Source organism: Candoia aspera, chromosome 9, assembly GCF_035149785.1.
Source record: "Candoia aspera isolate rCanAsp1 chromosome 9, rCanAsp1.hap2, whole genome shotgun sequence".
Classification (NCBI taxonomy): domain Eukaryota; kingdom Metazoa; phylum Chordata; class Lepidosauria; order Squamata; family Boidae; genus Candoia; species Candoia aspera.
This window is the reverse complement of record NC_086161.1, coordinates 24,054,638-24,069,840: the sequence shown is the minus strand read 5'-3', so window position 1 is coordinate 24,069,840 and position 15,203 is coordinate 24,054,638. Positions and strand designations below refer to the sequence as shown.

The window sequence follows — 15,203 nt, the reverse complement described above, 5'->3', positions numbered from 1 at the left end:
GTGAATCCTCGGGTTGGACGTGATGACCTCTTAGGTCCCTTCCAACTATGATTCTATGATTCCTACCCATTTCCCTCTTTGAGAACTCCCTGTTTCTTTCTTGTGTTTGAAGATGCTCTATACCATATTTGGTTAAATTGCTGATTTGCATGGGTTCTCTAAGAGTTTCAACATGGGTGTTCCTTAGTGATTTTCCTCAGATCCCATAAAGTTGGTGCTGGGGCCTTCTCTCCAAAAATGTTACACAGATCTGGGTGTGTTTTTCAGGCACTACAGCAGTGTTTCTCAACCTTGGCAACTTTAAGAAGGGTGGACCTCAACTCCCAGAATTTCCCAGCCAGCCTTGCTGGCTAGGGAATTCTGGGAAATTAAAATCCACATACCTTAAAGTTGCCAAGGTTGAGAAACACTGCACTACAGTAACTTGTTTCCTATTACCTTAAGCTCTTTTGCCTTTACCATCAGCATAAAATGAGACTTAGATGAATCCATTCCTCCTCAAACAATTTAGATCTAAAGGGCTGACGCACGTCAAGCTACAGTACCATGCAGTTGATGGAACTGAGGTCATATTTTCTGTTGCCCTCATAGAACCTCTATGATTCCAAAAAGGAATGTTTTTCTATGAAAGCAAGTTTGAAGGGAAACACCGTTGGGAGTTGGAGGTTCTATAGAGACGCCAAAGGTGAAGACAAAACCTTCAAGCAAAGGGTGGCTTCTCTTCCAGGGTTCAGTGGTCGTTTTTTAACACCAGGGTTGTGTGGCATTTCAGGGACCAAGAGGTTTTAAGTGGCACGTAGGGGTCTTGCTCCAAAAGGGAGTGGACAGGGCCAAGACCAAAACAAACTTCGTTTTGTGACATTTAATTTGAATTAAACGTAAACCAATCCAGTCATTCGTCAGTCTCTTATTTAAAAACCTTACTCCTCTCCCACAACAAAGCATTACCTTTTGGTGGTATCTTTTAGAGGCACACCTCTGGTTGAAGGGATTTAAATAGGCAAATATTGGATACAGATCCTAATCACAAAAATGTCCATTGGAGAGGCTAAACACAAAGGCACAAAGCCATTCTCCTCAATACATGTCCCAAGATGAAAGAGAGCGAAAGATTGGTTGGCCAGAAAGGAGCAATTTTCCTTCTTTTCACCATATCCTTGGAAGAAGAGAGGGGGGCTGGGTGTATCATGTAGTTTAGCCCTCAGTCACACTGCCAGAAGTTTGAGATATATACCCTTGCCTACACCCCGCTGACTGGAGGCTTCTTACAAATAAAGGTAGTTGGGAGTAGGGATCTCCAAGGAGTTGACATTCCTCCTAAAATTTTAAAAGGACACTGAAGTCTCTTCTCTCGGCCACAGAGAAATAAGCCAAGGCAGTTCATCAGGATATTTGTTTTCCTCCTCTCTGAGTCAGGTGCCCTTTCATCCCTCTGTTCCATCACTCCTCCTGCTAAACTTTAGATTGGATGAGGAACCAGATTTAAAAATCTATTTCTATTTTTAAAAAAATACTTCAAGAAATATCTATTGTCAGCAATATATAAAACTGCCCTGCATAAAGTACCCACGATATGAGCACATCCAACAAAAAGAAGTCAAGAATTTCCCAAAATTGGGTTTGGAGATGGCTCACCCCATCGGTTTGCTTCTGACTGGCTTTCTATCACGGTTTCCATTCCTCTCTCTTTCATCGCCCATCCCCAGACCTTATCCTTTCCCCAGCTGTGCCTCTCCAATGTGACAGTTTGCCTCGGAATGAGTCTTCTGGAGAAACAAGGGACTCCTTCAAAGGGCAAATGGCACCATTTCCTACCTGCCATGATACAGAGAAGAAGATAATATTCCAAATGTTGGGAGACACTAACAGTAGCCGCCTAACCGTTGAGCATCCAGTAAAGACTGGCCAGCAGTTTTGATATAAAATTGTTTATTGCTGTCCCTATGGTAACCCAGGGCATTGTGAGGCAAGGGCAAAGAGAATTTTCAGAGGAGAACCTGATGATGCAGAGTGAGGTCACTGCCAAGGCCAAGGAGCACATCAGAGATGCCTATCAAGAGCTAAGCTCGCTTTCCCTGGTGCCCAAACTCTTTTTTCCTTCTTTTGAGGCTTTATTAATTTTTCAAGATACAATTAAAACACAGAATACCGAACACAAGTCTAAAAGAGAAACAAGAAAAGCCCAAACATTGCAGGAATAGAGAAGCACACAAGACAAGAAAGTACTCAAAAGTTCATCTCCTACTATTACTCAAACATTTAGCAACGTTATTTCTCTAAAATCAAGCCATTTAGTCATCAAAACCCAAAATCGAGACTTCTTTTTTTTTTGCGCTGCAAGCAAATAGTCCAGGAGTGGCTTCCAGACAGAAGCAAACCCTGGAACCCAATCTTCCCTTTCACCCAAGCGGGAAAAAGCTTTCGTTTGGGCAGCAGATCACGTCTTTACGGCTTCAGCTTTCCTGAGGGGTCAAAGGTTAGTAATCATCACTGTGTTCCAGCTGTGCAGGAACAAGGAGTGTGTAACCAGGTAGTTGTCGATGTTCTTAGATCTTTCATTCCTGAAGTGCTGTAAAGTAAAGGGTTTACAGTGGAGGTAAACAGTCTACACACCCCTGTTAAAATGCCAGGTTTTTGAGATGAAAAAAAATCAGACCGAGATAAATCACTTCAGAATTTTTCCCACCTTTAATATAACATACAAGCTGTACAATTCAGTTGAAAAGCAAACGTGAAATTTTTTAGGGCGAAAAAATAGAAATAAAAAACTAGAATAACGGGGTTGCATAAGTGTGCTAATACTTCGCTGAAGCGCCTTTTGATTTTATGACAGCATTCAGTCTTTTTGGGTCAGAGTCTCTCAGCATGGCACATCTCGCCTTGGGAAGCTTTGCCCCCTCTTCCTTGCAGGAGCGCTCCAAATCTGCCAGATTGCAAGGGCATCTCCTGCACACAGCCCTCTTCAGGTCATCCCCCCGATTTTCAATTGGATTCAGGTCGGGGCTCTGGCTGGGCCATTCCAAAACTTTGACCTTCTTCTGGTAAAGCCATTCTTTTGTTGATTTGGAGGTATGCTTTGGGTCATAGTTGTGTCGAAAGGTGAAACTCCTCTTCATCTTCAGCATTTTAGCAGCGGCCTGAAGGCTTTGTGCCAAAATTGATTGATATTTGGAACTGTTCATAATTCCCTCCACGTTGACTGAAGCCCCAGTTCCAGCTGAAGAAAAGCAGCCCAAAGCATCATGCTGCCACCACCACGTTTCACTGTGGGTATAGGGTACTTTCGGTGATGTGCAGTGTTGTCTTTGCGCCAGACATACTTTTTGGAATTATGGCCAAAAAGTTCGACCTTGGTTTCATCAGACCGTAACACATTTTCCCACATGCTTTTGTCAGACTGGATGTAGGTTTTTGCAAAGTGTAGCTGGGCTTGGATGTTTCTCTTTTACCTTTTTGATAGCTTGGTGGTTATAACTCTGCCCTATGTTACAGGGCTATCACAAAGAAAACGTGGAACCCAAAATGCTTGGTTTTCTATGTCCTTTCCTATGTAGATCTTTGGAAGCTGGCAATACCCAAAGCCCTGCTAGATGGCCTTCCATCGGGTATACCCAAGATCGTGACATCATGTGTCTTTTAGACTTATGATGTGACTCTCCAGTGGTGGGCTCACCACAATCTTCCAGCACCTTCTTTTCTTTTTCCTTTGTCTCTTGTTTTGCTGTCTTCATCCTGTCTACATTAGGGCTTTAGGTGGGAGGTAAGTTGGAATTTGTTGTTTGCAACCTTAGGCTTCATTATTTGGATTGTTGTTCCAGCTGTTGGTTTTAACCTTGTACACAGACTAGAGTCACTCCTGGGAGATGGGCAGCCATAGAAAAGGAGGGAGGGAGGGAGGGAGGGAGATAATGCATCATATAAAGTACCTATGTTTCTAAAGGGAAAGTGTGGAATCTTTATTGCTTGTGCATAATGAAGCCAATGGATGCACATTGCATTTTAAGGTTTTGTGATCAAAAGATAGTAGAGGATCTTCCTTCTCTTTGCTACAGTATAAAATGTAGAGCTCAGCTCAGCTCCTGGTGCCTGACTAGACAGGCACATCCATGTACTTTTCTTGGCAAAAATATAGACATTCTTTTCCACTGCCATGTTGTGTTGTGTTTTTTGTTTCCCACCTCCCTCAAGAGCACCAAGACATCTAGCAGCTGTGAGCATCACTTTATCTCCTCCAGAAGGGTGGTTCTGCTCAAGTATTCCAGCAAGCAAGCCATGAATCTGAGCGTGCTTCCTGTTCACACCTGCCTTTCCTGCCACCCTCCTCTTGTGTTTCAACCCCATTCTCTACTTCCAGATGAAGCAGACAATGGTTTACCAGTAATTTAGAAAAGAAAAAGGAGAAGAGAAGCAGACTTCATGAGAAGGAAATGCATGAACACATGGTTTGTACCCCCTTTTTTTGGCAGCAACATGTTAGAACTTTCAGGTAGGTACTTTATAATAATCCTTCTGCTACAACTTCCCCTGAAGTAATTTGTCTGTGATTCCCCTTGGCTGGACTCTGAGATCAGAGAGAATGAATTCTGTGGGAGAAGCAGAGACATCTCTGTTTTGGATTTAAAGGCCATCAGGAAGCCCTTCTTGCTCCTTCTTCCTTTCCCATCAGGCATAGGATCTTTCCTAAAACCTATTCTCTGTTCTAAGGCAGTCTTTTCCCACCTGGTGCCTTCAGGATGTTTAGAATGCAACTTCCATAATATGTCGACTTTGCTGCTAGGGGAATGTGGGCATTGAAATGGGATTTGAGGTACAACACATCTGAAGGGATCTACTGCTGAGAAAGGTAACCATCAAAGTAAAACTACACATTCTGTGAAAACAGTCTCACACTTCTTGAACGGGATGTGTGCGAGAGTAGATAGCTTATGAAGCACTCTCTGAGTTTTTGCGCTTACTCGGCTACAGAATGGCCAAGTGGTCTGTAAATGCTCAGTCTTCCAATGGTCTACAACCTCCTTGGCTTTCCACACATATCCAAGAGAAAACATAAGGTGGGAACTACTGAGATAGTTTTTTTTTCAGATGGTCAAGACAGGAAGGCTGCAGAGTGATGGAAAACTGTGTCACAGAGAACAACCACACTTTGCATCAATAAAAGTAGGCTCAAAGATACCCTCAAGTGAAATTCAGAAGAAAAACGAGGGAAAGGGCTGTTCTAAGGACCGAGGCTCATGTGGTAGGACCCTATGCTAGGGAGAACTATTATGGCAACTTAGCTTAGGTTTCTCGAGGCCAGCAAAGATCAGCAAAATGTCCCTTGGCCCAGAAAGGCAGGGGAAAGATTAAGCCCAAAGCAAACAAACCTGTGTTTTCGTTTAGCATGTTGGTTAAATCCAACTGATAAATCAGAGTTTATTTCTCCCCGTGTCATTCCACCAGTCGCCCTGTCTGGCTATTGCTCTGGCAAGCTGGTGGGGAGTGGGGGAATAAGACCAGGGTTTGAAGAAACATATTCTGTGTCCCTAGAATTCTGAAACACCAATGACCTTTTGGAAGTTTTCCGATTTCAAAAGACCATCCAAACCGTTCTTCAATTGTTTTGGATGTGCCCAGTTCAATTCTGTGCTGGGATTCCATCAGATTTGCTACCAAATCTGGTGAGAAGGAAAGAACAGTTGGATAGAGAAAATGGGCAATCTGTAACATGCATACAAACATACGTACATATAAAAATGTAACAAAAATGTAACATATACATACATACATACATACATACTTATAGGAATAGGAATATATCCTAAAAATACAAAAGTAACCTGGATTTCAATCTTATCGTTCTTTGAATGGCTATTCCGTTTTGGGGGGAGGGCTTTGATTTTGGGCCCATCTTGAAATAATGAGCAGGACTGATACAAGAATGAATTTGTCTTTGTGATCTGCACGTAGCTGAAAAGAGAAGGAGAGAGGGCTTTTAAAGTCAGATATTTTAAGTGCATAATAAATTAGGTGCACACGATCGTGATTCCTGAAACCATCATCCTGATACATCTCTTCTCGCTTCAGAGGAAATGCAAACTCCAGGAATCTGAGAATGAGTTTAGAGATCACGAGGTTAAGGGAGCAGAGAAAGATAAGTAGTCTTCATGCCTTTATTTGGCTCATTTCCTTTTGCCCTTGATTTCTAATCTTTCACTTTCATCCCTCTTTGTTTCTGTGGCTTGAAAAGCTAGAAATGGAACTTTCCTACAATGAAAATCGTACAGGTTTAAGTATTCGAAGAGCCAACGGACATCACTCTCTGGACATTGACATTTTCCCCCATTGTTTTTTGCCCGTTGAATTCAACGCCTAATAAATGGGAGAGATCTCTGGGGAAATCTAAAATATTGAAATAACTCTTGGAATGATATTTAACTAAATATTGAAATAACTCCTGGCCATGATATTAAAGTTAGCTTTAATTATTTAAATGAAAATTATTGACCCATCAGATCATTTCCAAACCCTGAACCAACCCTGAAGAGGATGGGCCTCTTTCTTGGGTGGGGTCTGGGGCAACTCCCCCCCCCCACAAACAATGTAATGTACTCTTTAATTACTTCTAAATACCAGCAACTTGCAGACAAAAATATGATGCTAAAGGCACAGCTGGGCATCAGCTGCTCACGCTTTTAGTTTAGCGGTCTGGTTGATTCTGTGCGGATGAAAAATCCCATTGAAATCTATTATATGGGGCTGATGGCCAAACTACATGTTACATCATTTTCAGAGTGTACAGCAGATACCTATTACAAAATGACTGTTATGGCAAACTAGGAATGGCTAATTCATTAAATACGCTATCACATGGTTAAAGGCATCTTGGTAAAATTGAATCTGATCAGATGGTATATTTGGGTGTAGATCATAACACGCTAACAGCAGTGACTGGGTCTTCACAGTTAAGTTTCACATGTCTTCAAAGGCTCCTTGCTGCAAATTCATAGCCTGGTGAGAGGAAGGGCTGCCCACTAGTGTCCTCATGGTCCATTCCACACATGTACACATCACCCGAACAGGTGTATTCCTTAGGTCTGCAGCTGGAGATCAAGACTACCCAAATCACCCAACTGAAAATGAAAAGCTGCCCACATAGAGCACCAACCAAGCTGCCCTCGTGAACCCAACATTAGAGATTAGGGTTTATTAGAATGTCTTTTGAACAGTACATAACTGCATCTCAGTGTTGTGGTCCAAGGGAACAGGAGGTGCCACATATACCATATTCCCAGTAACCTCATACAGTAGTTTGTGACAAGTGATGGATGATGAGAGCATAGCTGGTACCCTGCAGCAGAACCAATGCCTCTGTTCCCACGTGGACACCAAAATCAGCCACTTGTTATTGGCTGATATTGTTTTATCAGGTAGACCTAAAAAGAACATTGGAGTCATGTTTGAGCGCTTTCAGATGCAATCACCCGATATTCGGAGTACACTCTAGACAGTACAAATTATGGACTCTATTGCTAGAGGGCATTGTTTCTCAACCTCAACTTTAAGATGCAGGGACTTCAACTCCTAGAATTCCCTAGCCAGCACGGATGGATTGAGGCACAGAGCAGTTTAAAGATGAGGTTCTCCCAAAAAAAAAAGGGGGGGGGAATTAACAGGACACTTCCAGAAAGCTCTGCCATTAGAGTAAGATTTTTCTCACTACTTGTAGTGATCAGGGTGGAAGAGTTACCCTCAAATTAGTTATCTACGTTCCTTCTCCCAGGATTCTAATAGCTGACTGAAATATAAGATCTAAGATATAAATCGAGATAAAAACTATCTCTTCTGGAGAAATTTGCTTATGGAACTGGAACTGGGGGTTTGACCCCCTCTTGCTGTTTTTCCACATCTGCAGGTACACACTGTGGATGGAAAAGGGGCAACAGACTTGAATATATTTCATTTAAAAAAAAAAAAAAAACCATGCAAAGGGACTTTCTTCTGAGCTGGCATGGAGAGGATTTTACTGTTTCCACTTTTAATTCAGGCTAAAAGGCTTCTTTAGTTTAGAAGTGCCATTCAGGGACTATTTAATATTTTTAAAGTAGGCAGGAAAACGTAGCCCAAATTAAAATGTGATTTTTAAAAAACCATATTGCTAATATAGCATTTAGAAAGGTCATTGTGGAAGCCTTCTGAAATGAAAAGGAAAGGTAGTAGGATTCAAAGAGCCACCAAAAATCTTGCTTGGGACCAAAACCCCCCCCAAAAACCTCACACTCCAAAAGAGAGAGATGAGTAGAATGAGAATGCTTTATACAGGTCATCCTTGTTTAGCGACCACAATTGGGACCTGCAACTAGGTTGTTAAGCGAAGCGGTTGCGAGTGAAACGACGACTGAGCTTTTACTTCACAGACCTGCGGTGGTCGTAAATATGAAGATTGGTCACAAAGTTACTTTTTCATCACCGTCGTAACCGCAAATGGTCACTAAATGAGGCGGTTGCTAATCGAGGACTACCTGTATTGCTATTCCATTCCTTCCTTGCAAAGTCGGGTTTTATGGAGTGTCTTCTCCATTGCCTCCTAAGAAAAAACACAGAAGTAGCAAAGGTGAAGAAAGCAGAACAGTGATTTGGTGACAGTGACCAGTAGTGCCCTGTAAACACAAATGGACAAACATAGCAATTTCAGACTAAATTATGATACATGAAAGTTCCTTGTAATTATTGTGAGGTAACCAGTTGCTACCTAAGATTCATGCGCTCTTTGAAGGGGCACCTCCAAAAGTCATTTGCATATCTGTAAAAGGATTCAGTAAGCTGTGAGGATATACTAGTCGAGATAGGATATACTGTGAGAATACACTAGTGCGTGTCGCTGGACACAATTTATGGGCAACTGTTGTAGTGCTCACACTTGTGCAACTAAATCTGGGGCTGGGTGAAGAAATGTGTTTCCTGTTGCATGGACCCAAAAGCCCGCGATCCAGGGGTCTTGCAAATATGCCCGTTGATACGGTCCTTCCATATTCTACCGAGCTTTTGAGGAACAGGCGGAACAGCTGAATAGGATGCAAGCAGAAGAGAGGGAGTAAGGAACTGTGTCCCGGTGATCACCAGGGCCAGTTGCCACGGAATGCTGCAAGTGCTTTCAGCAGTAGAGCAGGGCTGCTGTGGTGCATGTTGGGGGGAGGTGAGGAATGACTCAGCCGTCCTACAAGCTGAGGTCTACCACAATACGCTTGTAAACCAGTGTGTTCCCCTTGAAGCTGGGGGCCAGGAGGACACTCATGTCCTCCAAAGGGATAGGCTGGAAAGCTCGTGGAGCTTGGACAGAGAGTTCTTGGAACTTCACAAACTTCTGCTTGTCTTCATCCCAAAGGTAGATGTGGGTAAAGGAGAAGTCACTACCCAGAGCCATATAACGATGCTGAGATATCTGGAAAGGCTCCATCACCATGGAGCCTCGAGAGGGCAGGTTCTGCACCTCTGTGAATCGCAGCCCTTCCCACTTGACCACCTTGGAATCACCAATGTAACGGCTCAGACACAGGTAGTTGTCTCTCTCTATCTGGAAATGCTTGACCATCTGAACATCCATTACTTCTGCGACGTCACCCAGGTGGGCAAACTGCTTCTGTGAGCGATTCCATTGGTAGATGATAGGGGCCTGGGAGCTGCTAGAGATGATCAGTCGGGGTTTCCCATCTACCTCCAGGTGCTCCACATCGGTGTCACGATGCCACGAGTGCAGGTCTTGGTGGGAATAGAAGCCATTCTGGTTCCAGCGATACAGGCTGGTAGAGCCCGCCTTGGAGCTGTCGGCGATGACAAAGAACCACTCATTGTCGATCTGGAAGGCCTCGATGTCATTGGGCTTCCGGATCTTCTGGCTGTCAATATCTTGGATCTTAACGAACTTGTCAATGTTGGTGTCCCAGCGGTAAATATAGGAGCCCCCAAAAAGCTGAGCCACCACAACGTACAGGTGGGATTCTACCACAATCGGTTTGCAGTAAACCGCTGAGTGAGCTGCAAGAGAGAATTGGAAAGGGTCAGCACAGAACACCGACCGACAGCAGGCGCGCTCTGTGAGCACCGCTGCATCACAAGGAGCCCAAACGTCCTCTGTGCCCGTCTGAGTAGGTGAGCGAGCTGGCGGGAGAGGATGGGGGTCGAGGTCCAGTACTGAGATTCTCACCTGATCGAAACGCCGCTATCGTTTAAATACGGGATACCCAAAGAGTGACCTTGGGACCTCCCAAGTGGAATTCCTTACTCTCGCACCTGCAGAGAGGAGTGTCTACGCCTCTTATCCCCTCCTGCTGTGGTAATGGGGAGCTGCAGGCTAACATTTCCAGGGAACGACACATCTGGGGAGGCTCCTTTGAAACCCTATGGATGGCAAGGGACAGGTTCTGGTCCCCGTGCCTTTTAGGAGAGGGCCTGGGGAGAAGACCCCATTGTGGAAGGCAGCGTAAGTCAGGGCAAGAAGTCAAACACCCAAGGCAGGCAATTTAAACGTAATCTGAGATAATGTTAGGAAAACGGAAGTGAACTTTCTGTAACGACTGTTTGCAGAATGTGGTTGCTAGGTCTGATTCCCGCAGTGTGCCAAGAGCTAGACAGTCGGCTGTTACTGGGTTTGGGAGAATTTTTCTTTGAATCCTTTTTACTTTATTTCTGTAAGCTCCTTAGAGACATTTTGGAATGGAGCATCTCATAAATCGAAGGGAGGGAGGGAGAAGGAAGGAAGGAAGGGGGGAAGGGTGGCTCTCAACCCTGGCAACTTTAAGATGGGTGGACTCCAGCTCCCAGAATTCCCCAGCCAGCATCGCTAGCTGGGAGTTGGAGTCCACCCATCTTAAAGTTGCCAGGGTTGAGAACCACGGTCTAGAATATCCAGGGTGCATAGAGCCGCCAGATTCTTACATCGGAGAGAAGAATTGTGCATTTGTTCTCAATGCAGTCCTCCCCCCCACAACAAATGGGTGTTGGTGAAAATGTGTACAGTGCCCGTAATACAACCTTCCCTAATCCTGCACCCTCTGAAGATGTTGGACTACAGCTCCCAGAATTCTTTGCCAGATGGCCTTCCCAGCCAACATGGACTTGCACTTTTAGAATGCAGCAAAGCTAGCTTGAGTTTGAGAAACTTCATCCAACCATCCTGTCCGATCCAACAGGGTGGGCAAATTTTGGGTCTCTTCTATGAAGCAGTGACATCCAACGGAAAGCAGAAGACCTGTTTCTCTGCCACAGCATCTGCCTTGTGGAACAATGCTTCTCCCGTGATCTGATCCCTCGTGGCCTCCTATAAAACCTTAAAGATTTGACCAAGACTTGGACCAGGATATCTGGTGAGACTGGTTTGTATGATGGTTTGTATATTTTGGGGGGTTCTGAGTCAGACCTTGATAGTATGGCACTGCATTGCTTGTGGTTGTCATTCATTCATTCATTCATTCATTCATTCATTCATTCATTCATTCATTCATTCATTTGTGCTGTTCTTGTTTTAAATGGTTGGGATAGGCAGCCATATAAGTCTTTTAAATAAATCTGCAGGGGATCTCTTTTTCACAGCCTGAGGTGACCTTCCTCCCTAAAGATTCCTCACCCCACACTGTGAATGGGTCAACCTTTCCCTTGCTGTATGTGCCCAATCTGTTGCCTTCCAACCACACCAGGGTGAACAGATGTCCCCTTTTGCCCTGCAGCTGTGCCTTACCAGGGATGCGGTCAAAGTCTCGTAGCTTGCGCTCAACGTAGTCCCACTTCAGGATGGTACAGCTGCTGGAGCTTGGCTGGGCCAGAGCCACGTAGAGGTCGCTGGAATATGTGAAGGGCTCAGCAGATACAGACTGGAAGGGCAGAACCTGGTGCACCACAAAGTCTGGGGTGGGGGAGAAGAACCAATCATGTTTAAGGGGCTCCCATAAAACCTGGAGGAATTTACAATCAAGATACCAGAACCACAAAATGTGGTTTCCATCCAAGGATCCCCCTGAGCTAGGGGCATCCACAATAGAGGTCAAAAAAGTCAAGTTGGTGGCCAGGACCACGTGATCAAAGGCTCACTGTCAGGATGGAAGATCCTGCCACTATTTGGTAATGGGATTTGCAGTAATTAGTTTAGCATACCTGCAGGGTTGTTGGGAATGCTTTGTAGTTATTAGTTAGGCATGTAGGACCATTAGGATTGTTGATTAGGATGCTTAGTCGAACGGCTGGTACAAGGCTGACACAAATGGCATGGCATTATCAGCTTGTTAGTGAAGGATTTATGACTAAGGAATGAAAGAACTGTGAGAAGAAAGGAGGGGTTGTCACAGAGTGAATTCCTCATCTGGGAGTGGGGTGGTGCAAAGGTTGAAGATGTAACTGACACTTTGCACGGGCTTTTTAGTCTAGTCTTTGCATTGGAAATGATCACTTGTATTAAATAAAGATCTCTTCCATATCCTTTAATGGCTTGTGGCAAGAGTCTTTGAATTAATAACAAACAGGATCACGACCTTCACACTCGCCCTGGTTTTACATGCAACACATGGGGCTTCAATCATGGGGGCACAGCTGCCCTTTTGACTGTTCTGACCCCTCCTGTGGATGTCTTCACATGCACCAAAGCCTTGAGTGTCATCAGCATAGTCCCTTCAAAACTTTTCATTTGTATTTATTTTATTAATGGCTTCAGTCAAGTCTTGCCCCTTGCTTCCCAAAGACCCGCTCCGAGGCAGCAGTCACAGTGCCATACTCATATGGCACCTCCGTTTCCACAACATTTTCTCCCCAGTTGTGCAGCTTTTCAGCTGTTTTCAACCACTGGTTGGATATCATCCAATCCAGGGAATTGTATTGTCCTATTTGATGCCCAGTACTCTGCTGTTGTGTTTTTTAAAATATTTGTGCTATATTTAAAACATCAGCTGATCATAAGGCAGACTGGCATCTGGGCCTCATTTTCTATATGCATTCTTTTTTTTTTTTAGAAATTCCAGTAGCCTCACTGAAAATTTGTCAAATAATGTCCATAATACTTTTTAGGTTAACTGACGTAAAATCCTGTAATTTTACAAATGAATCCATCCTTTTGTCTGTGACTTCTCCTAGCAGAAAGAAGTGGAAATAGGAAAAGTTTCACCAGCAAATCCTCATTTTACTAGCTAGCTTTTAACAAATGCATGGTGGTTGTTAAGGAAAAAATGATGGCAACCTCACTCTGAGCTCCAGAGGCAGCTGGAGAACATGAATGTAACTCTGATAAACCAAATTCTTGACCTGATTTATGAGTTCTGATGCCATTTCTTAGACGGCCATGCAAAGACATCCCTTCCTACCTATGGTGATACAGTCAAAGTCCTTCAGAGGGAGCTCTCGGATCTTCTGGCCTTGGTACTGGGGGGGACCACCACAGAAAATGGCAGGCATACTTGTGTTGGTGTTCTCCATCCATTCTACCAACCATTTGATCTTGCAATCACAGGTCAAAGAATTCCCTCGAAGGTCTCTATGGGGAGGGAAAATTTGAGGACCATCAATGAACTTCTCCAGCTCAACTCTAAAGACAAGGCCCTATATCAGGGTTTCTCTAGCAGGGTTCCATGGAACCCTAGGGTTCCACGAGAGGTCACTAGGGGTTCCCTGGGAAATCATGATTTATTTAAAGAATATTTCAAATTCAGGCAACTTCACATTAAAGAGGTATGTTTCATTCTTTAGTTTAAGAACACCATTAATGCACATGTACAGGCCTACCCATGCAACGAATAGAATCATTTTGTGATTCCTGGCCTCTATTTGAGCCTGAATGTGCAGGGGTTCCTTGAGGACTGAAAAAATTTTCAAGGGTTCCTCCAGGGTCAAAAGATTGAGAAAGGCTGCCCTATGTAGTCCCCAAAGAAACAAACCAAGTGTGGAAATGGGGTCAGCTCTACCGTGGGGCTGAACTAGAAATGAAAATTTGGTTCTAGCACTAATGGCCCATCTTTCTCTTTGACTGTAAGACCCATCAAGAGCTGCCTTCGGACAACTTGCTTTACTGAATTAACCCATTTGCTGCATTTGCGTATTGAACCATAAACCTATCACTGGTTGGGTAGTCGGTAAAAGCTAAACCACACACATGGCTGGGGAATGTTATGACCTCATTGTTTGCCATCTATGTTAGGATGATTCCTGAACTGGTCCCTGGTAATTAATCAGCAGAATGAGGATGAGGACAGAGAATGATGCACAATCCCTAACATAGCCCAATACTGTCCTTTTTTAATGAAGTGTTTGTGTTACACAAATTAAGGTTTGGATCGTCCTGTTACATATCTGAAAGGTCTCTCTACAGCCAATTAAGTCAATGTCTTCTGGCCCTGTGCCCTGCTCTAGTGGCCCCTGGGTAAGTGGGAATTCAGCTCCAGTTCTCTCACTTTCAGCACATCATTCTTTTAATGGCTAGGCAGCTGGGCTAAGCAAATATGCAATTTACATCTTTAAAAACCTGGAATCCTATCCAGTCATACTTAAGTTACACATTCTTGTTTCTAAGTCTCTCTGGTTTCAGTGCAAAAATAATAGATGTGTGTTTAAACCATGTTCCCTCATATTCCATTCATTATTCACACCCATTGATTTTGGAACTTGGACTTAAATTGTCCCAGTTGGCTGGATTCACCCAAAGACTTTGCCTTAGTTCTTTTAACTAAAGCTAATCTTTGGATGCAGTCTCGATGACCTACTGTTGACGAAATTAACAATCGTATGGGTAGACAGAGCCCCAAAGACATTTCTACTTTCAGAAAGAATTAGCCAGATTACCATAGGCCTCTAGTAGAATACACAATGATGTTTCATGCATCATGAGGTCATTGTGCAAAGGGCACAAATTATGTAATTTGTGTAATTTGCATGATGATGTCATGTTGCCCATGATGTCACTTGCCCATCTAGTACCCCTAATGGCCACCCACATGCTATTATTCCTGTTACTGTTATTTTTAAAGTATTCCCAACCTAAGAGGGCCTTACAGATCACTAAGTATATCCAAAGGCTTCAGGAGATCTCTGGGCAGCGTCTGCAGGTTGTTGTTGGCCAAAGATCTGAAAGAAAGGAAGGACAGCTGTTTTGTGCCAAACATTTCATTGTCCTCACATTAAGACTGAACAATGGAAGTTGCAAGCTGCAGCTATGCTTTTTGAAAGATTCTTCAATGTGCAAAGTTGCAAGCTGC

General features: G+C 43.8%; 1 protein-coding gene across 1 annotated transcript; it reads right to left on the bottom strand.

Moving 5' to 3' along the window:
• Positions 1-9,065: 9,065 nt before the first annotated feature.
• On the bottom strand, positions 9,066-14,918 carry LOC134502895 (leucine-rich repeat LGI family member 3-like). Its single transcript, XM_063311415.1, has 4 exons — positions 14,911-14,918; positions 13,320-13,489; positions 11,711-11,875; positions 9,066-10,011 (listed from the first exon to the last, which is right to left on the bottom strand). Exons 1-4 carry the CDS (start codon positions 14,916-14,918, stop codon positions 9,194-9,196), a joined length of 1,161 nt encoding a protein of 386 aa, XP_063167485.1. The 3' UTR covers positions 9,066-9,193.
• Positions 14,919-15,203: the final 285 nt, after the last annotated feature.

Bases quoted from the DNA above. Each gene is read 5' to 3' on its own strand.
- LOC134502895 (XM_063311415.1), bottom strand. The intron at 11,876-13,319 runs GTAGGAAGGGAT...CCCCCACCCCAG, and splicing joins CTTTGACTGTATCACCATAG to ACTTTGTGGTGCACCAGGTT. The intron at 10,012-11,710 runs GTAAGGCACAGC...TCTCTCTTGCAG, and splicing joins AGACTTTGACCGCATCCCTG to CTCACTCAGCGGTTTACTGC.